Below are 24,500 nucleotides of genomic sequence, written 5' to 3'. Positions count from 1 at the left end.
ACATGTGTGTCAGGCTAACCTTCCTCCATATCAGCTCAGTAATAGGGTAAAAAATACCCCGGCTAGTGAGGAATGCATCATAGCGAGGTATTGTGAGCTAGAAAATAAATAAGCCTGGTCAGAAAGGACTGCAGGGAAGGAAGAGTGCCAAGGGCTGCAAAGGGAGAACCTCAGACACACCAGCTTCATGCAGTAGGGACAGTCCAAGGATGACAAGGGGCTGACAGCAGGGACCAAAGCTTGTATTGATGCCTGAGAAACATTTTAGGGTGGATCTGACCCAAAAGTGCACCTTGAGGTCGGTCAAAACCATCTGCCAGAACCTGCACCTGATACAGACTGCTTCTGCAGTGAAAGGTGGAAGTCCTTCAAGTGCTGCTTTATGGCATACATAAGCCACCCTGCCTTCCTTAGAGAAGGAGGCAAAGAGAAGATGAAAATAAACAGGTAATAAATACAATAATAAATAACCTGACAACAAGGTGTTTCATGAAAGAAATATACAGAGCATTTTGCCAGACTCTGCCTCCATTGGCTCCAGGGCTGGGCACTGCAGGGATGCCAAGGGACAGAGCCAAGCTTAGCAGTGGCAGGGGGTGACCCAAAGAGGTTTGGCTGCCTTACAGCCTCCTCTACAACTGTAAAATCATCCCTGCAGGGAGGGAGGAGACGGTGCTGGGAAAATCACAGCTTCTTCTGGAGCAAAAAACACCTCCTTGCCTAGAGTGATGAGACTGAGAAGTATTTTCCTTCCTGAAAAATGAAGCAGGAACGTGAACGTGGGTGCAACAGATACACACCAACCTGGAGGCAAGTCCCTGCTCCCAGCTCAGTCCCCTGCTCCCAGCCTTTGCCTTGTCCCTTCATTAGCACTCTCCAGATCTGCTCCAGCACTGGAATGTCCCCGCCTTCAACCATTCCCTGACACAAAGTCCACAGCATCTTCAAGCTTTCCTCCTTTTTTATGCATGCTGGCAACATCTGAATGCGATCAATAGTTCTGCACACATCTAGAAGCCAAAAAAAGAAAAGAAAAGAAACACTCAAAACCAAAAAATAAGCCTACTGCTGAGTTACGTGGTTCAGCAGACTCCAAACACCTCCAAACTGCATGGGGATCTGGACAGAAACCAGCAAGCAGACACTGAGCTTTGTTGTTATTATTGAAACAAATATCCCCAGCCTGGCACTGACTCCCTCTCACAGACACACAATCCTCTGCAATAAGGAACACAGGACTTTTGTAGTCATCAGTCAAGAAAGCTTTGATGGGCAGTTACTGCTTGGCTGACACGGGACCAAGCCTCCACCTTCAGCCTCATCCCAGCCCTACATGCTGGGAAGGGCAGCACCTGAGCTGAAACACGGAGCGGGCACACAGGTGGCTGTGGGAATCCCACCACAGCCTTCAGCAGATGTTTCTGCCCACACCAACGCAGATGTCTGAGGTGAGGCACCAGAAATAGCCTGCTGCACAAACCCAGACTTTTCCTCCCACACGGAGAGAGAGCTGTAATGCAGAGCCGCCGAGTACAGCTGAGCGTTTGAGTGCATCCCTCTTTTTGCAATGGAAGGAATAACATCTCGACAGTAATGAAAACTGTGACGGTGGATTGTGCCAGCTCAGCTGGGAGCTGTCAAACATCTGTATTGTGGAGCCTTCCTCCTCTTGGTCTGCCAGCAACCTCTGTGTCTGCTCTAAAGCAGGAGCAATAACGCTCACTCAGAGTCATGTGAAAATTAGATCTGCAAAGAGCTCGAAGGCTCAGCGATGAGGGAGGGTTCACCATGCATTTCTCCTCACTGACCCTGTCCTCTGCCTCCTGACTGCAAAAAGAGAAGCAGGCTTCCAGCAAAATCCTCGTTATCCTAAAATATGAATGCAAGGTGCTGAAGTTGAACCAATGCAGCAGGAACAAGGCACATCAGGACAATATGTTCCTCCAAATTGAGAAGGGAAAAACAAAACCCATAGTGGTGCTGGGGAAATGCCACCTCCAGCAGCATACCTGACCTGCAGCCAGCTGCCTTTGGCTCGGCTCTTACCCTCTGCCCAGCACCCTGATGAAGATGGGAAGCACAGCTGGAGAACAGCTGGCCAAACCCCACAGATTGGGATGGGCTCCGCTGCCAGGACACACCACCACCCCCTTATCTCCTGAGACACGAGTGGCAATGGTGAATGGAGGGAAATAAATTCTTCTTCGTGCTTTGACATAAGGTTTTGAAGAGCTGGCTGAAGCAGAGGCAGCAGTGAAAGCACGAGGGATATCACAGGTGAACAAGCATTCCAGCAGCAGCAGGAGGATCACAGAATCGTTGGGGTTGGAAGCACGAAGTAGGCAAGCAGGACATTTATGGAGAGCTCTGCAAGGCTCATTTTAAATCATTCCCTTTGCCAGTGCAAATGAATATTTGAGCAAAAAATGTTACAGAAAAAGTCGGTTGACTCATGAAGAGCAAATACATTAAATATAGAAATTAAGTAATCAGTGTGCACAAGAAAAGCGATTCTAGCCCTGCTCTGAGCACAGCTCTTGTTGCAGCTTTACACAGGAGCCACCACGTTGCTCTATGCCCTGAAGCAGGGCCAGCAGATGGCAAAGCTTCTCCTTTCTCCCCGGCCATGCTTCTCTGATGCAAGGAGCGGGGCTGGTACGGGGAGCTACCCCAGCACTGCTGAGAGCCGAGTCTTGGAGCCTTTACACCAGCTCTAGTTATTTAATGAAGGACTGACTGTACAAATAGGAGGGGAAAATTATCCCACGCACAGCCTGATGTTTTTCTCCACATGCTGCTTGTTAGCCTGGCAAACAAATAGCAATGCCATAAATTGCTCTGAATGTTTGCTACGGTTGTTCGTTTGGAATGTTCCTTAACCTCCCTTGAAACAAAGCTTGTTTTTTTACTGTTTGCCTCCCCTGATTACAAAGGAACAAAGTGGGGAGGGCAGATGCTCACAACCTGAGCATCCCCAGTAGAAGACACACAGTGAGAACAAACCTCAGCAAGAAAGGAGAGAGCCCACCTGCAACTCTACTTATCAGCTTTGAGACAGGCAGACATTTAGGCTACAGATGTCACAGCCGTGATGTCACAAGTCAGGTCCTGCCATGAAAAGTTGCATTCGCGCATCCCAAATGCAGCTCCTGGGTTCCTCCAGACTCCTCAATCACACAAGGCAGCATGGGCAAACCAAAAACACCAGCAGCTGATTCTGGAGGATTTTAATGATCCCCAAGCAGAGCGCTGAGTAGCTAGAGACAGCCTATTCAGCTGGGGGAAAAGCAATATAGATCTTAGCAGGGTTGAGCCCACGCTTTTCTACTGAAGCTTCAATGGAAAAAGTCAGTGGGAAATTCCAGAAAGAGAAAAGCACATATCCAGAGAACGTGAGATTTCATGCTATTTTGCCTGTTTTAAAAAGGCTGATAAAACATCATGGATTTCCTCCTCCCAGGCAGACATAGGAGCTGATAAAGCCCCAGAAACCACAGGACACTCCTTTGCTCCCCAAGGCACATCAGCTGCTGCACCTCCCATGGTAACTCTATCCAATCTCAAGCACCAAATCTGCACATATATTGGCCCTTAATACTAGCAGAAGCCTTAACCCATCGTTTTTATTCCTTGTTTCAGTGAGCATGGCTTTGTCTTGTTTTCCATCACAGCGTCCTCACACGCTACAAAAGCAAATGTAACAACATCATGTTGCGGGAGCCGAAATTGAAAAGTACAAGTGCCTATCAGTGAAAATCAAAGCAGCTTCACCGCCAAAACGGAGCGAAACGCAAAGGAAAGCTTAGATAGAGAGGAGAAAAATATATGTAAATAGCATTAGTAACATACTTTCATTTGTCATAATCTGAGCGAGACCGGTAACGGCACTGGAAGGTGAACTGTGTGCTGCCCACCGAGACTGAGCTATTCATGAGAGCAGCTGGCTGTCAGCTGCTGCCTCTGCACAAACATAATGAGGGAAGGGGCCTCTGCACCCCGTCCCTGTGGCAGCTGGGGTTGGGCAGTAGGTGGGAGAAGATGCTCCATCCTCCAGCTGGCCAGGAATTGCTTTTTGAGAAGTAAGCACAAAATCTCAGCTACAAAGCAGTATTTGGGGGGGGGGGGTTGGTTTTTGTTGTTTGTTTCTTTTGGTTTTTGGGGTTTTTATTTTTGCTTTTATGAAAGCATTGTACAAAAATGATCGGCTCTATTTAACAGGCTGTTGAGACATCATGCCATCTTCTGCTATCCTGGCTCCTAACGATTTTATTAACCCAATAGCTGGAAGGGGATGTACTCAGCAATTCTGCTCCGTGCAGTTGTATTCTGCTCAAATACAGGTAGGAAGTGTGTCTGAACAGCAACGGCTAAGAGGATATTTAACGCCCACCTTTTCATCCAGATATTGGCTGGAAATTGAGTTGCAGTGCTGTTCACTGTCGCTGAAACCAATCGGATTTGGTTCTCCCTTCCCAGAGAGCACAGGCTCTTGAGCAGCACAAAGCTCAGCTTTGGGGTCCCCTCTTCTTCACACAGCAACATTGGTACCAGGAGTAAATTCCCATGGGGTTTACAATGATCCAGACCAGAAACTGGGACAGGGAGGAAAACAGCACAGCTGAGCCCTTTGCACATCTGTGGTGATCTGTCTTGCCTCTGGCAGCTGGAGGTCTCCAGGCAGAAGCTGCATCTCCTGCTCAAACAGACCTAGGGAGATGTGGCAGGTCTTCAGGGGTGCTCCTTGTGGTGCCTGATTCACAGGATGGAATTTGGTCTTATCCTCCATCAGTTGTCCATCAAATTGCGCTGCCAAGGGCACAGAGACACTTGCAGTGACACTGCTGCTCACCTCTGACACTAGATGCCCACTGCACCACCTTGCAAGTGATGCTCTCTCCCACTGTTTGCTACCAAGAAATCCTTCTTTCCATGAGACTCATTTGCCTTCTCTCATAAAACCTGGGTCCTCACTGCAACCATGACTGTAAGCACCCACTACTCTCTCAGTCTCCCAACAAGCAGCACCGCAGTGTGAGCAGCTCTGAACTCAGGGAGCCTCCCACCAGCACCCAGCCAGGTGTTTCCCCACACTGCTCTCTCTAACCAAACCTGACAGGAGTGATTAACCAAGAGGTTCCTTAATGATCGCCCCATCAGGGCTTATTTCATCCAGACCCCTTGTAGAAAAGACAGGGAAACAAGGAGTTTGTGGAGGTGTCAGACTTCAGTGGGATGGACACAGTAGGGAAAGGATGCTTCCCAAAGCCAACACCAAGCAGAGCTTGCTTGCAGGGAGCAAATGGGGAGCAGCACCTCCCCAAGTAATCTGGGCTGAACTGGGGCACTTTTATGATCGTGTACTGCTGGTTCAGCCCAAAAAGCCTTATCAAGCCACTGCACCCCACTTACTGCACTACCCCATATCCCTGGCTCAGCACGCTGATTTGCAGCAGATGCAATCTAGGCCTGACCCCAAGCACCAAAAGAATCACATGCAGCTTCCTTTTATCAACTTCACTCTCTCTGGCATGTCCTCAGAGCCCCTCCAAGTGTCCTTGTCATCTGAATAGAGGAGGAGATGCTGTGTGCAGCAGCACGGTAGGTTTGTTAACCTAACCCCCCTCCAGCTCCTTTTCTTCACAGCAAGCATGCTCTTAACCTGACTGCAAGGGGCTTGTCTCCTATCTCATGTCATGGCTCCGAACCCTTTCCCTGCATATTTTGTTTCCTGAAAAAAAAAGAACTCTGTCACTTGAGATACCCAGAAAAAAAGGAGATGGGCAAAGGAGAGAGATTTAATGCTGCCTTTAAATCTCCTGGCTGGAGGGGCTTCCCATGCTATGCAGTGTAGCATCGGCAATTTAATCATCAGTGTAATACTTCTGCAAACAGCAGCAGACAGCAGAGCCCGCAGCAGCAAACGGTCTCTCTAACAGCATGAATATTACAGGCACTTAACAGCCCTTGTAATCTCGCTGTGGCTCCCATGCAAGAGCACAGGCAGGCAGCACGACTGCGGGCACTAACCCTGGCCACCAGGTGATAAAGCTTCACGGGGTTCCTTAATGCAGCATCCAAAATCAGCCCCAGTGAGGAGAAAATGAGTGTGGAAATGCTGAAACCTTCAACAGATTCATTTCCACATCCCTGCACCTGTGACACACATGAAAAGGATTTGGGGTGGGAGGGCATTTCTGAGCACGGTATAAATGTAAATGCTTGTCAGAAAAAAAAACACTGTGTTTTTCAGTTTGAATGTTAGCCTGCTTTCAAAGGAAAAAAACCCGTGAGTAACCTTTATTCTTTAACATTTTTCCTTTTTTGTTGGATGAATATCATCCTGAACCATTTCCCACAGGTGGGAAGTACAGCCTATGGCTTCAAAGGAGAGCTTATGGAAATGGGGAGGAAAGAGGGAGTTGCTCTGCTTTCTCTTCCCTGTTACGGCAAAGGTTGGCAGCCCTTCAGAGATGGGAACAACAGAGAATCAGAGAATCATTAAGGTTGGAAAAGCCCACTAAGATCATCACATCCGCATCCAACCCATCCCCACTGACCACGTCCCCCAGTGCCACATCTCCGCAGTTCTTGGACACCTCCAGGGTTGGTGACTCCATCACCTCCCTGGGCAGCCTGTGCTACTGCATCACTGCTTTCTGAGAAGAAATGCTTCCTAATACTCAGCTGTGGGACGGCTCACACCCATTTTGGCTGGCCTCATGCTTGCTCGCCAAAGTCTCATCTCCACCATAGTCTCAGTAAAGCCTGAGCTGTAGAGAAGGGAAATAAATCACTTGCATCTTGCTCACACCTTTAATTACTTAGCTGATATTGATATAACACTAATTGAAGCAGAATAATCTTTTCTTTCAACTAAGTGTGCCCACTCAGGCATGACTGAGATTAAATGACGTACATTACGCTTGGATTAGTTAATTTCCAGCTAACGCAGAGACAGACCCCAGTGCTGAACCCATGTGTGCTGCTACCCCAGGGCAACAACCACAGCCAGCACACACTGGGCTGCTCAGAAAGCCAAAGGAGCAACTGGAGCAGGTGTACAAAACAAGGGAAGGAATAGGTTGGTTTGCTCCTGACAGGAAACCCTGGTCACCTTGCTGTGGTATCAGTCCTTCTCCAAGTCTTGGGGCAGGAACTGCACATTGGGCAGTGAAAGTTTCTTCACTGAATTCAGATATTTGAGTTTTGCCCCAGGAATATCAGCAGACTTGGCAAAGTGAGAAGCTTTAAGCCCTATTCTGCACAAGGAGCTCACAAGTCCAGACCTGTGAGGTCTCTGCAGATTTCAGGCTGTCCTATGGCTTCAAGTTGTGCCCAGACTCTCCACGTATCACATCTGCAAAGGGGATGCATGCCCTTATTTACCCAGGAAGCTGTGCAAGCGCAATTATTGCTGCTTACAAACCCCTCAGCTACCAGAGCACCGAGCAGCCTGCATGGAGGTGAATAATGCTGTCCCTCAGTAATGGGATCCAGGGTCAGCAGGGAGAGGTAAGGAGAAAAATAGGAGAAAACCACACTGAGCACTGCGAACACAGCAGCTCATCCCCGCTCCTTCCCCACCACCATGCAGGAGGAGTGTAAAAGGAAAAGGTGTATTTGCTTTTTCCATAGGAGAAACTAAACCACGTTGTCTTGCATTCCATATACAGCACACAGCTACTGCCATCCCAAAGCACCCCAGGGTACCAATTAGGCAGAGCAGCGTGCCCCGATTCAGAGGGAAAAATGCTTATAAAAGCAAACAACAAAACAACGTTTTAATAACAAGGACTGGCACAAGCCATGAGCACACTCTTACCTTTAATCCCAACCTTTTCTCCATTGCACCTAATCACAATTAAGGAAAATTAAATGTGCAAAAATGAGAAGGTCTGCACAAATCATTCTCAGCACGAGGGGGCTGCAGCCAGTGCTTGCCCTGCTGAATGTGCCTTCCTCATACTTGCAAGCCGTGCACCTCAATAATGTGCTACGAGGTGTGTTTGTAACTGTCTGATGCCAGCAGAGGTCCTTGAGGAGGAAATGATGTGTGCCTAAATGCAGACAGAGCCATTCAGAAAGCTGGGACAACGCAGCCTTGCTCTCCTCGGTCGGGCCAAATTACATCCTTTGGACGTATTCCTTCAGCAGTTTCAAAGAATAATAATCATCTGTCTCTATTTCCTTCGCTTTGCAAACAATATTTAGAGAATAGAAGGTGATTTCAGAGTCCATTTGTTTCACAGCGTGTAAGCCGTGCTCACATCACTTCCCAATCAGGTTTACTGCTGGCATCACCAATAGAAAGCTGAGTAAAGACTTAAAGTCACTCTGTTATAGAGTTCCAAGGAGGTTGATGGAGATGGAGAAGGATGGAGATGGAGAAGGATGGAGATGGAGAAGGATGGAGATGAGGAGCAGCTGAGGGAAGGAGCGAAGGGCAGCGCTGAGCTCTGTGTCAGCAGCAGGGCCTGAGGGGACAGCATGGAGCTGTGCCAGGGGAGGGCTGGGGGTTAAGGGCAGGATGGCACAGCCATGTGGGCTCATCTGTGAATGCACACAAGGAGCAGTGCTAATTTAGGGACCGGCCTGACGATCTCCTCGGCTCACACTTCCTACAGCAACGACTCCTGCTGAGACATCAGAGACAAGGAGAGTGGGAAATCAATTTAATTGCAGCTTAGTAAGCAACTGCGCTGAGCGTCGCTGGCAAAATCTGAGCCTTTCACTGTGAGAGAAAGGGGAGAACACGGCTTTTTTATTACACAAGAAAGTGGACTGAGAGCAAAGCCGTGTGACAGTCATCTGGCCCTCACACCTTCCTTTCAACAGGAGGAAGGCAGCAAGAAGCAAACAGCCAGTGCCGGAGCTGCTCCAATTAACAGTCAATCCAGTGCACCCTTTGTTGTTACACTACGCCTAATTACTGCTTCACCCAAACGTCTTTCTTAACCAGATCTGACTGTTCGCTTTCTCCCCAGGCACATCCTTGTAATGGGCTTCATTTGCTGGGCTGTCCTAGTGCAGGGAGCTGGCTATGGCAGCGTTCCTTACAGTTGCAGTAGGTTGCCTTTGCATCTCTATGGCTTATCCCAGACTTGCTTTTCCGCTGGCAACGATAGCAGAGCTCACACCCAGTCATGCAGAAGCACCACGCTGGCATCCCGTGGGCTGCCTGATGCCAGCTCCAATATCATCCACAGAACTCCTATGTGCAGTTACACACAAGCCCATAGGGAAGGCTGAGGTGTTATAAGAGCGAGCTAAAATGATGAAGAAGAGCAGGGCCCAGCGCCTTGTGTACTGGCTGCTCCAGCACTGCTCAGACATGGCAACCTCAGGCCACTGCTTCCTTCAACAAGTGGGGCAACTCCGTCCTGTTGATTTCCCTGGGTCTATACAATTGTGCTATCCTCAACTCTGATGCTCCCAGAATGGCACTTCTCCTTTTTTATGCCTGCAAAAGTAGCTCAGCACACCAGCCCTGCTGTACTCTGCCCTTGACTTTAACTACCGAGCTTGAGGAGGAAAGGCGAACCTCTTGTCTCAGCGCTGTGGCATGCCCATAGACTCAGCATCGCCATCTATAACCCCTGCCCAGCAGGCTTAGCTCCGCTTACCTGCAGAGAGGCACGGACTGCACAACACACTTGGAACCAAACAGGTGCCTGGGAAGAGCAGGAGATGCACACCATGTCATAACAGCCCCTGGGCCCGGATTACATCTGAATAAATACTCTCCTATAATGAGAAGGATTTCATCCCATTTGTTCCTTATATTGCATGCACTGGCCTAGAAATGTTTCAAATGCACTCCTGAACCCACAGTGCTCCTTGGCGCGTCCTTTAGATGCTCTCATTAACCTTGACACCTTCAGGTGGTGCCGTATCTTCCCATAGCTTGATCTCAGTTCTCCTGGTGCTGACCCCCTCCCACATTGATCCTAATTTAAAGCCCTCTCATCAGTCTCCCTGGCTTATGTGCCAAGAGAGGTTTCCCCCGTTAAGACAGGTGTGTCCCATCAGGCTCCAGTAGACCTTTCATCTCAAAGACCCTTCCATGGTTATAAAGCCTACAATTCTGGTGCAGGCTCCAGTCCAGCAGGCAGGCATTGATGACCTGAGCTCTCCTGTTTCTTTCCCTGCCTCTCCTCGTTTCTGGGTGTTTAAGAGGAAAACACTGCTCTGAATCCTTCAGACTCCCCCAATGCTTCTAACCAGCCATGTGGTCAAGCCAGCAAAGCCCAACTCTGACAGAGGGCTGAAGAATTAACACGGTTTTCATGGCCAGTAAAAAGAAAATTACTTATCATTTATTGTTCCTTTACATTTCAGAGTGTGGTCGTGCCCAGACAGCACAACTTTCCTCTTCTGCCCCTCTCTGGACCTACACAAACCACCAACAGAGCCCACAGAGCACGAGCCTCTCTGTTCCACCTTCTTCCTCATGACAGATTTGACACTGCAATCCCTTAATTGTTAAGGTACGAATTTTTGCAGCATACAGTTATTCTAATCTGTTAAGTGGCTCCGCTGCTATAAAAGTGAAAGGGATTTAGTATCTGGAGACTGACAGCTGAGCTCCAGGTGCTGAATCTTTCTCGACGGCGATGATGCAGAAGGAAATGCAGGCTGCTACAAAGCATGCGAACGCAAGCATCCTTTTGCACGGAGACCGAATCCCACGGGGTGCTGAGCACCCTGAGCACTTGGAGCAGGCAATGAGGGTGCAGCACTCTTGCCCTGGGAGCCACCCCCCTGCTGCATTTGAGCAGAGTCAGGAAGGAGCTGTTGCATTGCAAACACAGAGGTGAGCCACACGCATCTTGTTAGGTCACTTGTTCAGTAGAAGGAACTTTTCATCCATAGCCTTTCTGCAAGTACCCAGTTCACAAATGACCTGCTATAAGCTCTCAGCTGTGCTTCAGTTATCCATCAGATGGAGCAACCAAGCCAGCATGCACGAGACAACGAAAAAAAACCAACCTCAACAACCCACAAATTCAAATCCCAAACCCAACATTGAATCCATCCCTTTACCCCTCCAACCCTGGAGCCCCTCCCAGGGTGGCAGGGCTCTAATGCAAAGCCAGGCAGGTTCCCTCTGCAGAGGAGGTGAGTTGACTGAGGGGCTGCCACCCGCACCCCCAGCTGCCACCTGCACCCCCAGGGCTGCTCCAGCCCTGCACAACCAGTGGCAGGAGCCGGCATTGTGTTTGAAATACTACTGCTCCACGTGCACGTATCAGTTTGGGAATTTCCTTGTAATTAATCCCATCTATCAGCTCCTCTCATTATTTCTTAATGCAATTAAATTATTAATTTCTTTTAATTATTTTTTCTCTCTCTCTCTTTTTTTTTCCCCTCCCTTTCCAAAGCAAAGCAGAGCAAAGGATCTGGGTGAGGATGGGCCACACGTTCCCACTTTGCTGCAGACCCATTTTGCAAGAGAGCTGAGGTCTCAATGAGAGCCTGGAGGACGCCAAGCCCAGTTAACTCCTCTGGCTTTCAGTGCATCCAGGCAGCACACCACTGGGGCGGGGAGACAGATAACAGCGCTACAAGAGCAGGAAGAATTTGTCCTATGAACAGCTTCTCTGCAACAACAAGCTCCATGGTCCTAAACGGATCACAGGGCGCTGGATATGAGCCTAATGAGGAGGGAGCAAAGGTTAAACCCACACCAAAGTGGCATATGGTGATCACACAGCTGCAGAGTGGGCTGCACTGGGGAAGGAGATGGAGGAGCAGTTCTGGCTGCTGCTGTCCTGGCCTCAGAGCGAGCCCCAGCTCCAAGGGGTTAACCGAGGCAGCACTGCGTCCCTGCAGCCAGCAGCACATCACTCACAGCACTCCAAAGCAGCTCCCAACGCCAAAAATGTAATGCATGACAAAAATGACAATCTGTGCTCTATCAATCTCAAGGGGATGCGACTGTTTTGATGGAAAATTCAGAGGAAATGAAGGAGAGGCAATTCTAGCAGTCAAATTACCGGAGTTACGGCAACTTGGCACTTGCAGCTTCAGAACCCTGAGGGCTGAAGTTTGTTCTGCTGGATGATGGGACCAGGCTGGTCCAAAGAGTATTGGGGAGAACTAAACAGGAGTGGGTCCTGCCAGGAGCCCCACCACGCTGCAACACAGAGCAGTGGTACGGCCAGGGCTGGGGCTGAGCCAGAAGCTGGGCTCATGTGAAGGAGAAGCAGCAGCTCCCCTCAACAGGGCAGGTTTTAGTTTTCAGGTTTTTAAGAAGATCTTTCCAACAGAGCCCTATTTACATAAAGGCACAGTTATAGTTTTAAGGGAGTTTTCCAGTCCGGTGACTAATTACCTTTCCCTACTTAAATAAATACATGCACCTCCATATAACTATTTGGTTTTTTGGCCCAAATGTGCACAGATTCATTCCCCTCCTCTGGGGCAAAGAATTGTGAAGGCCTGAAAAACCCACTCCATCATTTTTCTTTCCAAAAAGCCACGAAAAACCGATCGCTTCATCACATGAATAAAAATCAAACTCAGCTTTATGAGCTCAGATTTGTCTTTTTGCCCACCCAATAAAGCCATCGGTTCACAGCTTCAGAGGTGACACACATAGGAGAAAAGGAGAGGATGCAGGCAGCACACAGCTGCTGTTGGTGGGATGCTGGGGGTCTCACACCCCTGCCTCAATGAGCACCCACCTCAGCAGACCTTCAGTTCGCTAACCCAGCCGGACCCCATTCACTTCCTCGAGATGTACGGCACTATCGCCAAGAGCGGGAGCTGATCCAGGTGCTTTTCAAAGTTAGCCCCGCGCCCTGCCCAGCCAACTCGCAGCCATCAAATCAGTTCCCCGGGGAGCTCTGCAGCCCCCCTCCGCCTTCCGCACCACTCAGGCAGCGGGGCTCCTCGCTTTCCCTCTTTGCGTTGGGTCTGATTGGCCCCGTGCGTTTCTTCTGCGCTGTCGCTGCGCCTGGAGGTGCGCGCCGCGACACGGCAACGTGCGAGCGCCGGGATTGCTGAGATGCGGGCGCTGCCGCTCGCCTTCCGAACGCAAATCACACCCGGTGCAAACAGAAACAACGCTAACAAACAGAAACAACAGTGGCGAACACACAACAACCACAAGTACCACCGAAGCGGTCGATGCTCGGCTCCCAGGTGGGCACGGCGCTGCCCATCCCGGGGTACCCTCCCGCTCAGCGCGGTGCCCGCAGGTGCCCTGTGTCGGAGGCAGCCTGCTTGCCCCATCCCAGCAGCAAAGTCGGGCTCGACAGCGGCACAGCAGGGATCTCCCCCTGCTCAGAGCATCAGTTCCCCGCCGGAGGAGAGACCCCTACCGTGGGCACGGAGCTAAACTTTCCACGCACCGCGAAAGGGACGGGGGTGTCCCCGCAGCACCCGGTGCCCCCTTACCTCTGCTGTTTGGCCCTCGGGTCCCTCCGTCTCCGGCTTCCTCCTCGCCCCGAAGAAGAGGAGGAGGAGAGCGGCGATCCAGAGCACACCCAGCACTGACAGCGCCAGGCGGCGGGTCGGGCGCCTCATGGCCGTGGGGGGTGGGGGACAGAAAAAAGGCAAAAATGGGGCAAAAGGAGGAAAGAGGGGTCTCGACCGCCTGCTTCGGAACCGGCGATACGAGTCCCAGGCTGTGAGCGCGCTGCAAGGAAGGGAGAAGGAGGAGAGGAAGGAGGGGAGGGGAGGAAAGGGAGGAGGAGAAGGGAGAGGCGGCACCAGCACCGCTGTGGGGAGGGAGGGGTGCTGGAGCCGGAGCCGCTCGCTCCGGGAAGGGGCTGCCCGGCCCGTCCTGAGTGGGGAGCGGTCGCCGCGCTGCCCACCGCCCGCACAGCGGGATGATCCCGGCAGCGCTGCCGAGTTGGCCCCTGCCGGAGCCGCGCTCCTCATGCCGATCCCGGCCCGGTGGGGGGACCGGTGTTTAACAGCATGCACAGGAGGTTCAGACATGATGGGAAGATTAATTTATCCAATTGAAGCAGCAGGGGGAATTCAGGTAGGTGGAATTTAATTACTGCGTTTGGATGAGAAGATGCGAGTCTCCTGAGCTGTCAAGAGCACTTAGAAAATAAAATCATAATCATCGACACGGAGCGGGGAGGCTGCTGGTGCACCATCAGACCTGCCCCGAGGGTGCTCCCTGCCGGCCCCATACAGTGCAGACCCAAGTGCAGTGCCCACACGTCGCCAAGAGAAATCAAGCATCATACGGTGCTGGGAAAGGGTTGCCTTGCCCAGCTGTCCCTGCACTCCTACCTGACCCGCTGCTCTTCCACGGTGCTGAGAAGTATTGCAGCAGCTGAGCTTTCTCTTGTAGAAGACATTAGTGAATAAATTAAGTATCGAAGCAGATGCGAGTCGTTTGTGCTGGTATGAGAACTGTAGAACAAACCCCATAAAAGCAGGAACCTGTGCATAAAGTAACATACGGAATGAATTGAAGGTAATGCGTCAAGTGCTGGAAAGCGTGTGAGTGTTGGAGCTGCTGCTGATTTATGAGGACCATGAGGGAACAGCACGGAGCTGTGTCAAGGGAGGGTCTGGGGTCAAGGAAAGGCTCTGCCCCAGAGGATGGTGGGCATGGCACAGGCTGCCCAAGGCAGTGGGCACAGTCCCAGTGCTGGAGTTCAAGGAGCTTTGGACAGTGCACTCAGACATAGGGTCTGGGGTGGTGCTGTGTGGAGCCCAGGGCTGGACTCGATGATCCTTGTGGATCCCATCCAACTCGGGACATGCTGGGGTCCTGGGATTTCCAGGGCTCAGTAAGTCCTACTCTTGGGACATTCACAGGATGCTCAAGTAGATGTCAGTAGCATCCCCTAAACAGCCATTTTCTCTTTGATTGAAGGCCACCTGACCCTTAAGCATCTCTACCAAAACAATGACATCTCGGTAGAGCAGACAGGCTTAGGTCAAACTCTGCCTTACACCAACAGCAGCACATGGTTGTCACACCAACCAATCTTCCCCAGCCACAGGCTGGAGCAGTCAGACCACCATAACTATAGAATTACAAGGCTGGAAAAGACCATAAAGATCTAGTTCCACCATGAACCCATTTACCATGCCCACTAAGCCATGAGACATCTCTACCCAAGTCTGGAGGGAGCCCACAGGTGGGTGTAGCTGCTGCTCTCTTCGCCAAAACCTTCTTTGCACTTTCTCCTAAAAGACCACCCGTGCCACATGCCTACAGACACCTGAGAGACACTTCCAGCAGCTGAAGTGCACCAGTAATGGCTCTTCATATGGCTTGGAGTCCTCACATCTCGCATCTACCCCAACTCTTGGGCTGGCTGCTCATATACTTCCCTCTGACCTCTCTGGAATATATATATATATATACACACATACATACAGAACCATAGGATGGCTTGGGTTATAAGGGGCCTTAAAGATTTTTTAGTTCCACCCCCAGATTTGGGTGGTAGAGATCCAGACCCCAATGGCATCACAGAGTTGGGTAACAAAGATCTAGAGCCCAATGGTGCTGGAGATTCAGATCCCAATGGGATCGCAGAGTTGCGTGGCAGAGATCCAGACCCCGGTGGCATCACAGTGATGCAGATCCAAGGGCTCACCTCAGCCCAAGCAGAAAGTAGCTGCTGATAGTCTCCTGGCCTAGATGAGGTGACCTTGGCTGCTCTGCCATGCAGCATTCCCCCTGGCATGTCTGCAGAGGGGGCTGAACTTTTCCTCCCAGGCCTCTCCCCACGCTAGGAGGCAGAAAAGCTTTTCCAGAGAAAGGCATCTGGCTGTTTTCATTAAGAGGTGGATTTAAAACCTCATCTTTTTCTCTAGCTCAGACTTTCAGGGGAAACTGTTATAAAATATGGGCGGAAATACAGAAAATATCAAGAAAATACATTGCAAATTAGATTACGGGAAAGATAATAAATAGGCTGACCCGACAAAAATGCGATCAGATAATGGTCTCTTATTACCTTGAGAAAGAACTCCCTCTGCTGAGGGAAAGCTTTATTGGCAGGGCTCGGCTCGGTGATGAACAACTCGCTGCACCAGTGCCTGGGAAATGGGTATCCGAGGAGGTACAGCACTGCACGGTGTGGGGTGTGATGCCACCCACACACCTTTGCCTTCTGAAAGGATGGGGAATGCTCAGGTGTTCGTTCCTGGAAAGCTAAAAAGGGCATAAACAAAAACATTTGAAAAGTATCAGAGGAAAGGATCAAAATCCATCCCAACTCGAATTGGTAAGGAGGCCCCAATGGGCAGCACAGTGTCCAGCAGCACAGAGCAACCCCACATGAGGGTTATCCTACACTTCTGTGGCAAGTAAATGCCAGGAGAGCTTTCAGTTAAAGTTCTCAGATCGCTGTTGGGTTCTTTTCATAGTATATAAACAGTATGAGCTTTCTAGTTGGCTGTCCCCTCTGCCCTGCTGACATAACAGAAGCGTAGCTTGCCCTACACCAGCAACCTAAAGTGAAAGTTCAGACATGCGTTCACATTCTCCACATGGCAAATGGCATCACCTCTGCACTTCACCACTACCATCAAGAAGGGGAACAGAGGAATTCTCGTAGGCTTTTTGCCACCACTGGAGTTGCACGAAGATCTTTTACAGTAAAGGACGTTTTTTTTACCTTTTTAATTAAGTCACAGGCATTCTTCTCTAGCACCCTTTCCACAACAGCATCTCCAATTAATTAAAGATTTAAGCTGTCAGGAAAGGCTATGCATAAAATAAATATAAATAAATAAAGAGGGGAGCTACGTTAATAGCATCTGTTAATTGAACTTCTCAAGTCAGCTGCAGGAACACGAGCTGTTCTGCAAATAGAAGGGAAGCAGCAGACTCCAAGATGTTCACCTGCAGCTCCCACCTTCAACCAAGCTCGTGTGGCTCTGATGGATGGAAGGCACAGACATGGACACTGGGAGGTTGGAAGAGCCCATTCTCTGCAGGGAATTAGTGACAGATGACCGTGAGCTCTGGGAAATGATGCTCTGGCATGTAAACATACAGCCTGTCCTTCTCTGAGAGAAGCAGAGAAGTTTACCAGCAAAGGGACCGACCTGACTGTTACTCTGTGTTTAATCAGTCCTTCTATCCAGCTGCAGGGCCGTGCCCCTTCAGCACATTCAGGACCACAATTGCAGTTTGGACAGGTGGCATTCAGAATAGAATAAAGAACAAGTCAATAAGCAGTGATGGAACAGTTAGCCAGAAGGAAGCCTTGTCCTTATGTCACCTTTAATACTTCTGTCTTTACGTGTGCTGGTGTTAAGCAGACTTCAGAGCCAAATCTTCTTGTGACATGTAAAGCACAGGCAGATGCCAATCAGGATACAGGCATTTTCACAGCTGGATGTCAAGTTTTGCCCACCTCTTTGTCCTAGAAAGATTTACATAGGACAAAATGCCCTGATGTTTAAGCCCTCCCTTCCCCAAGGGGTTTAAAACTAGAAAGAATGAGCCACACACCACCTAACTTCTGTAGATTTCAACCCCATTATTTGTGCAGGAATAGATGTTTCTTCCACACAGAATCAAAAGCTTTAAGTATAAAGACAGTGACTGCTATTTGATCAGGCCATCTCCTGTTCTCAAAGCAAAACATGCTAACGACTAGCTCCTTATCTCTTTGAAAAATAGGGAAATGGGAGCAACTACACCGTGCAGGAAGCAAGCATAACCTGAAGGTCCTTGCTTGCTCCGTGTAGATACACAGTGCTAGGAATCCTGCCCACCTGCGGGGGGAACAATCCTATGCACTGAATGCACTCAGCTGGATTAAATATCTCTCACCACCATTATTGCTGGCTGGAAAGCAAAGCAATGGTTTGGTTTACCCACTATTTAATTGCATGCATTTATTCTTCCGTTATTGAGCAAGTTTGAAGCCCGACAGCATTATTTTCCCGTCCTGACGTAACACCTCATTAACGCCTTCAAATGTGTTAGAATTTGTCCATCCCGGAGGCTCTTGTTGGACCAGAACAATCAATGGATGCAAACACAGCAGGTAAATAATCAATCAGAGTCCTAAGAAGTGGAAATATTTCCATTGGGACACCATAATGACTCCTGTCAAACGGGCATATCAACAGATGGTGGTAGGAGCAAGGGGAAGCTCCATGCAGGAGCAAGGCAGACATACAGAGGAAGAAATGCATCTTGATTGAACCTCACGGTGCTCGGGACAGTGAGACAGGCTTGGAATAGACCAGGCTGTCCCATGCAGGAAGGATATTTGACTGTGTATGTGTATGTACACAAACAGTGTATGGAAGATAATTGAAGGAAACTGTTCCAAAGTTCCAGGCTCTGATCTCTTTTCAGTAATGAGCACACTAGTAGATGATGCATATGCATGAGAACATAATTAAGAGTGGTAAAACCTGGAAGATTTTCAAATTCCTTAGCAATTACCAACTTAAACACACAAAAAAATTAAGATAGCCTTATCCCCAAAGGAAAGCTGCTGTTCAGAGTGCCTCGTTACAGTCAGCTCGAGCCCAAGCAGCAGACTAGCTGGCAGGGGGGGCTGCCTCCTGCAGCAGCAGGTCCTCTCCCTGGGATGGAAGCATGATGCTGGCATCCTTCTGCTCTTGCTGAGACAACTAAAATGGTCCCCAAGTGCTTGATCAGAACAAAAATAGAAAGAGGAGGGTGTGCAGTGTTGGCAGCTCAGGCTCCTCCGGTGCTCTCTGGCCCTCTGTGGTGAGGGGCATCCACGGGCAGATCGCTACCCTGTGAATGCACGTTCACTAAATAAATGTGGTAATTATGCTGAAAATTATTCGTGGCAGAAGTGGCAGTAGGGAAATCATTTGCATAAGAAATGGGGATTATTCATGTAAATAAGTGCGTTATTTGTTTACAGAAAAGATCAAGCCTTGCCTAAAGACCTAGAATGTGGCTGCATGTTACAGCTCACTCTTGCCAGCGCCTCACGCCCACTGTCCTTGGCCTTATCACATTTCTCTAGCAGGTACAGCATAGTTTTTTCTCACTGCTTCATTTTGCTGGAGCACATGAGCTCCCCTCAGTCCCACCCTCAGCTCAGCTCTTCTTCTAAGCCAAGGGAAACATCCCCAACTGATCCCACTTTCCACGAGCAGGCAGCACTGTGGGGCCACACGAGGACTTGTTGCCTCTACTTGCTTTAAATAATTAATCTGTCATAGATTTACTGCCACAGTAAGCCTTCCAGTGACAACTGGGCATCTATGAGTGTGGGTAGTGATAGGACAAAGGGGGAATGGTTTCAAACTGAGACAGGGGAGGTTTAGGTTAGATATTAGGAGGAAGTTTTTCACCCAGAGGGTGGTGACGCACTGGAACAGATTGCCCAAGGAGGTTGTGGATGCCCCATCCCTGGAGGCATTCAAGGCCAGGCTGGATGTGGCTCTGGGCAGCCTGGGCTGGTGGTTGGTGACCCTGTACATGGCAGGGGGGTTTAAACTGGATGATCATTTTCAATCTAGGCCACACTATGATGAACTATAGAGCTTGGGTTTGTGCATCTTCGTTCAGCAAGGCAACGTGGGCTTCTCAGCTTGCTTCAGCTGGCTGGAGGCAATAGAAACTCTTTGACGTGATAGAAACTCTTTTCTCCAAAGTCATTACTACCATTTTTCAGCGCTGAGGAATGGCACCCCACACAGCCTTCCCACCACGCTTCTCCAATTTTATACTTCCAGGCACTCTCACCATTAAGAAACAAGATGAAGAAGAAATAAGGACTCCTTCCAGCGCACTCAGCAATTTACACCTGCAGCACATGAATTCTTTTCTGTTAATTCAGCCCCTACATTCTTTATGTGCTTAGCTATGTGTTAGTTTGATACAGAGTCCCATTCTTTTTGCATTCGATGCAATTAAAGCTCTGCAAAACTCAGCAATTTAAACTGCTGGAAAGTTGAACATTTGAAAACACTGATCCAGCTTTGCTTCTGCCTTGTGCCCTGCCAGGGGGCAGAAGGGCAGCCTGACATAGAAATCAAGCTGTCAGCAATGCTCAGGAATGGGGAAGCCCTCGGGTCACGATGCTCCCAACATGCTCAGGGTTACTTCAGGTAAGAAGTGCACGATGTTGAGCTTGTTCTCTTTTTCCTTTTCAAAGAAATGACAATCCATTTTCTCAAGGTACAGAGGAGGGGACAATGTAAAATCTCATACCCAAAGGGCTGCAAGCCTTTTGATTCTTAGAGCTGAATTCCCTAGATCACACTTTGGTTTAAAAGGCAGCAGCAGGAAGAAGGAGGCTGGTAAGGAGCCCAACCCAGAAACAACCACCTTCCCCACATCCATGCAAACACAGAGTTAAGAGTCTTTCACAGCCTCAGCCCAAACAACAAGCAGCTTCACAGCTGCCAGCCCCCAAGCCAAGGCTGCATAGGCCCCATTTCTCACCTGTGAGCCTCAGCTGCTGAGAGCAGAGCTGCATCCAGGCAGTGAGTGCTTCGTGTCTAGCTGCAGCATATTTATGAGAACGAAATCCTGCTTTTACCTGAGGAAATAAAGCTCCTTCAGAGCAACGACTTGCTTCATTTTATCTCACAGTGAGCACCAGCAGCAGACATTGTTCTCACAGCACATCTGCAGGACTGCTCAGCATTAACCCTTCATCAACGTGACACAAACGTAGCACATGAAAAGTAAAAACAAGGTCCTGCTCAAACATGACTCTTCCTATTGGTCCACCCTTCTGGGTCTTTTGAACCTGAACCTCACACTTCTATATGGTTAGCTCCAAATATTCCATCCCAGCGGGTCTGGGGAGAAAAGTGAGTCTTTGCGTGCTCTTTTAATTGAGAGTTCCTGTGCTAGATTATAGGAGCAAATTCCTGTTGAAAACCTTATTTGCAGCAGCAAAGTCTGTTTCCATTGTCTCACAAAGCAGCTAAAAATCTGTACAAAAACTGACTGCCTTCACCATGACTCCAACTATGAAACTGGGCTACAAGGGCAAAGCTGACTGTCCGGTTACAGTGTTTATTAGTGATGGAAAGGACACGTAATTCACCCAAGAATCATTTTCTTTCACTTTATACCACTTATTCAACAACAACAACAACAACGCAGGGGATAAGTGCAGGCAAAGAGCACTCACTCTGCCCAATATCTGCAGCCACCAACGTGACAAGGGAACACTTTGCAAGCAGCACCAGTCCCTGGCACTGCCAGGCTGGGTAGGATTAGTCAGGATTCTGCAGGGCTTTTTGCCTTTATCTATGGAACATCAGCTTCCTACATTACAGAGCTGATCTGAGCAAAACAAAGGTCTGCCTGGATTGGAAAGGAGAGCGATGGAGACATTTGTTTCCCCAGAATAGGTAGTATAACAAATCAATCCTGACTGCACTGATAAATTGAACTTCAAGCTTGGTGATACGGCTTTTCAGGTCTAATCCAGTGTAAGACACAGCAGGAAGGAAAGGCAAAGGCAATCATCGGCATTTCATTCTGTGAGGGGGGAAAAAAACACCATATTTTTTTCCCCTTTTCAATACAATATTTCAATTGTTTTTGAGGAAGTTGTCATGGGGCGTGTTGGGATGGGGAGAGGGTGGCTGTGGGGAGGACCACAGCAATCTAAATAGTAACAAAGGGTATCTTTAGCACATCATTCACGTCCTGAGTCAGGGCGTAAGCATCATACCTGCAAGAGAATCCTGCCTTTCACCCTTCTTCTACAGAGGTGAGAGAAGACTTCCAGCCCTACTTGCTTGGATGGAAAGCCTAAAAACAGCCTGAAAAGCTCACAGAGAAATAAAAGACTTTGTGTCTAGGACTTGGAATCCTATTACATTAATTCAGCCTCCTAGTAAAGGTGCAGGGCAGCAGAGGAGGTGAACACTTGGATGTGGCAGTGGCTTTGATTTAGGATGGTCTCTCTTTTCCCTGAAGTCAGATGTCAGGTCTCTGCCATAGCTTTCCACTGAAGCCACATTTCACAGTGACTCCAGCCATGCCCATCACACACCTCTCAGCGTTCGCCTGTTTTAAATCATGTTAGGCTTGAGAGTAGAGCTTGTTCACTCCAGATGAGAAGTCCTAAAAATGCAGGACACATGCAGTGAGGACGACCAGTCCCTGCCCCAGCTGCACCAAGTTCATCCAGGAAACCTCTGCTGTACGCAGCAGTGTGCATCCTGCCCTGAGTATTTTGTTTGCAGAGCTCTTTTCAATTTCACATCAGTCTTTCTGTTGCAGCATGCCTTGTTATCCAGCTCCTCTTCACATTCCAGCTGTCATTTGCGCCTGTCTTTCCCCCCAAGAAAACCTCTATTAGCAATACCAATCCCAAGTCACAGCCTCACTTTCCTTCTATTTCTGCTCAAGCAATGCCGCCCACTGCACAGCTCAGCATCTCTATAAATACAGTGGTTACAAACGAGTGCATCCTTCAGCAGCCTTTTAAAACACTCTTTCCTACAACGCACATTGTAAATGAAGAGTAATAGATCTTCAGAATTGCCCGGCAAACGTTACTCTGTTAGCAACATAAAAGCCTCACAGTGTCTGAGTAGATGCCATTGCCAAAAACATTTTTATTGTGAGCCAGATAATTCAGTTTGAATCGTACATGGTTTGGTATAATCATTCCAGTAAAGCATTCTTTATAATTCTGTAACAGCAAGTCACGTGGCTCAATAAAGTTTATTGCTGCGAGTGCTTAGTGATTCATGGCATGGCACAGATTCTGCTTCTTTCCCGGATCAAGTAATCAATAGCAAAATAATCTCCTTGCTCTGCATTAAATAGGTATGAAGTAAATAAGTACAAAATCTTACATGTATAAAAAAAACCAACCAATGCGTATAGAATTGAAATGAACTGCCATGTGAAACTGAGCGTCCTGCACCACAGTTCTGCACAAGGCTGGGGGCAGTAGCTACTGAAGCTCTATCCAGCATCCTTCTGGCCTTCAATGCTTCTTGCAGCACTGCCAACAGGTTCTGTGTAGTTGGGACCCAGTTGGGACTGACAGGTTTACTTCTCATCACATCCAGCAGAGCACTGCTGAAAAGTCTGCACACTGATGCTCCTGTCCACCTAGGGCTACTCCCATTGGGACCATCTCCTTCAGAGCACGCTGAAAGAGCAAGGACCTACGTTCTCTCCTACAACCTTTTTGGTTCTTCTGGTGCTGTTCCTACACGCAGTAAATCAGTGTTTATAACATCACCCACCGAGCTGAGTGCAAATTAAATCAGGCTTATTTAGTTCGCTCCATTGTGTTCAGCTGCAAGTCACAAAAGGGAAAAGAGGCATGACAACTGGGAGAGGGCACATGCTTTGTAATGGGAGCTGCTGAAAAAGCCTCTTTGGGAGCCCGGCAGGATGATAGCACCATGACATCTGCTCAAGGATCCTGGATGTCCCTGATCCCTCTGACCTGCTCTGCCCCACGGTTCTGAACCCTTGGGCTCTAGTGACACCACAGCAGCACAGCACAATAACTGATAAATACCTCGTGTTATAAACAGCAAAAAATACAGCTATTTATCTGGTTCTAACAGTTTCTTCATAAAAAGAGCATGAAGATAATACTGCTAGGAACAGGTTGTTCTGGCGAATAAAGAGCACACTGTTGTTTGTGCAGTTTAATGCCTCCTGATTGGGAACACAATGAAGTTTCTCTCTAAATACGCTTGTTGCACAGGCTTCAGTGCAGTAGGAAGCACATCCCGGAGCTCAGGCACATGTAAAGGCCTATGCAAACTTGTTACAACTCCTTCTTACAAAGGCATTAAAGTATCTTCTTCCATTATTTAAGCATTCCTGTTGGAATCCTGTTGCATCCAGTGCTTTAAGGAGACTGTGCACAAGAGAAAGAACAATTGTGCTGACCACTGGAATGCAAAGGCCAAAGCAGCAACCTGTAACAAGCACTTAGTGTGGAAATTTCCAGGCCAAACAACTAAATGGTAAGGAAATGAAGAAGGGTCCTACAGAGAGACGCATCAACCAACTCCAATGCAGAGTTTGGTGGGAATAGCTCCTAGTGTGTTCTCTACCACTACAGCCTATATGTGCCTGTATCACTTAACAACACACACATACACACTCTCATTTTGCTCCACGAAAAGAACTGACAAACACCAAAATGGCTTACCAGTCTCTTTGCCGGACTGCTCCTGTATTATGCTACAGTGAACATCTATTCCTTTCCATTCTCCGGTGATTTAAAGACACATAGGATTCATTTATTTCTCGCTGCACTGTCCTTTTCAACTTGCAAAGTGAACCCCCTGCTCTGAACTAAATCTGCAAGCATCACAAGCACCATCTCAACTAAGAGCAGGAGGCTTGGTCCACCAACTGGTCAGATCACCTTAGGTTCACTTCAATAGCGTTACACTGACTCATGAAAGCAAAAGAAATGGTTTGGATGATTGCAGATGATCTTTCCAAGCCATGGCCTAGGAAGAATTCCCCAACCCCTTGTCCTGACAAGCACATAGACTCCAGCTCTCCATCACAGGCCAAGCAACTACAGAATTTGGATTTTCTCTATTAGATGACA

The 24,500-nt window shown here is 48.7% G+C and overlaps 1 protein-coding gene across 2 annotated transcripts in view; it reads right to left on the bottom strand.

The window, feature by feature from the left end:
* GALNT14 (polypeptide N-acetylgalactosaminyltransferase 14) overlaps positions 1-13,672 on the bottom strand; it is a 65,363-nt gene extending 51,691 nt beyond the window's left edge. For both annotated transcript variants that reach the window (XM_072333180.1, XM_072333181.1), the window contains exon 1: positions 13,402-13,672. In XM_072333180.1, the coding sequence (XP_072189281.1) occupies positions 13,402-13,530 (129 nt within the window). In that variant the 5' untranslated portion in view covers positions 13,531-13,672. The remainder of the gene's footprint in view (positions 1-13,401) is intronic.
* Between the last annotated feature and the right edge of the window lie 10,828 nt (positions 13,673-24,500).

Source organism: Excalfactoria chinensis, chromosome 3, assembly GCF_039878825.1.
Source record: "Excalfactoria chinensis isolate bCotChi1 chromosome 3, bCotChi1.hap2, whole genome shotgun sequence".
In the NCBI taxonomy this organism is placed as follows: domain Eukaryota; kingdom Metazoa; phylum Chordata; class Aves; order Galliformes; family Phasianidae; genus Excalfactoria; species Excalfactoria chinensis.
The sequence above is the reverse complement of the archived record's forward strand: the minus strand, read 5'-3'. Positions and strand labels throughout refer to the sequence as shown.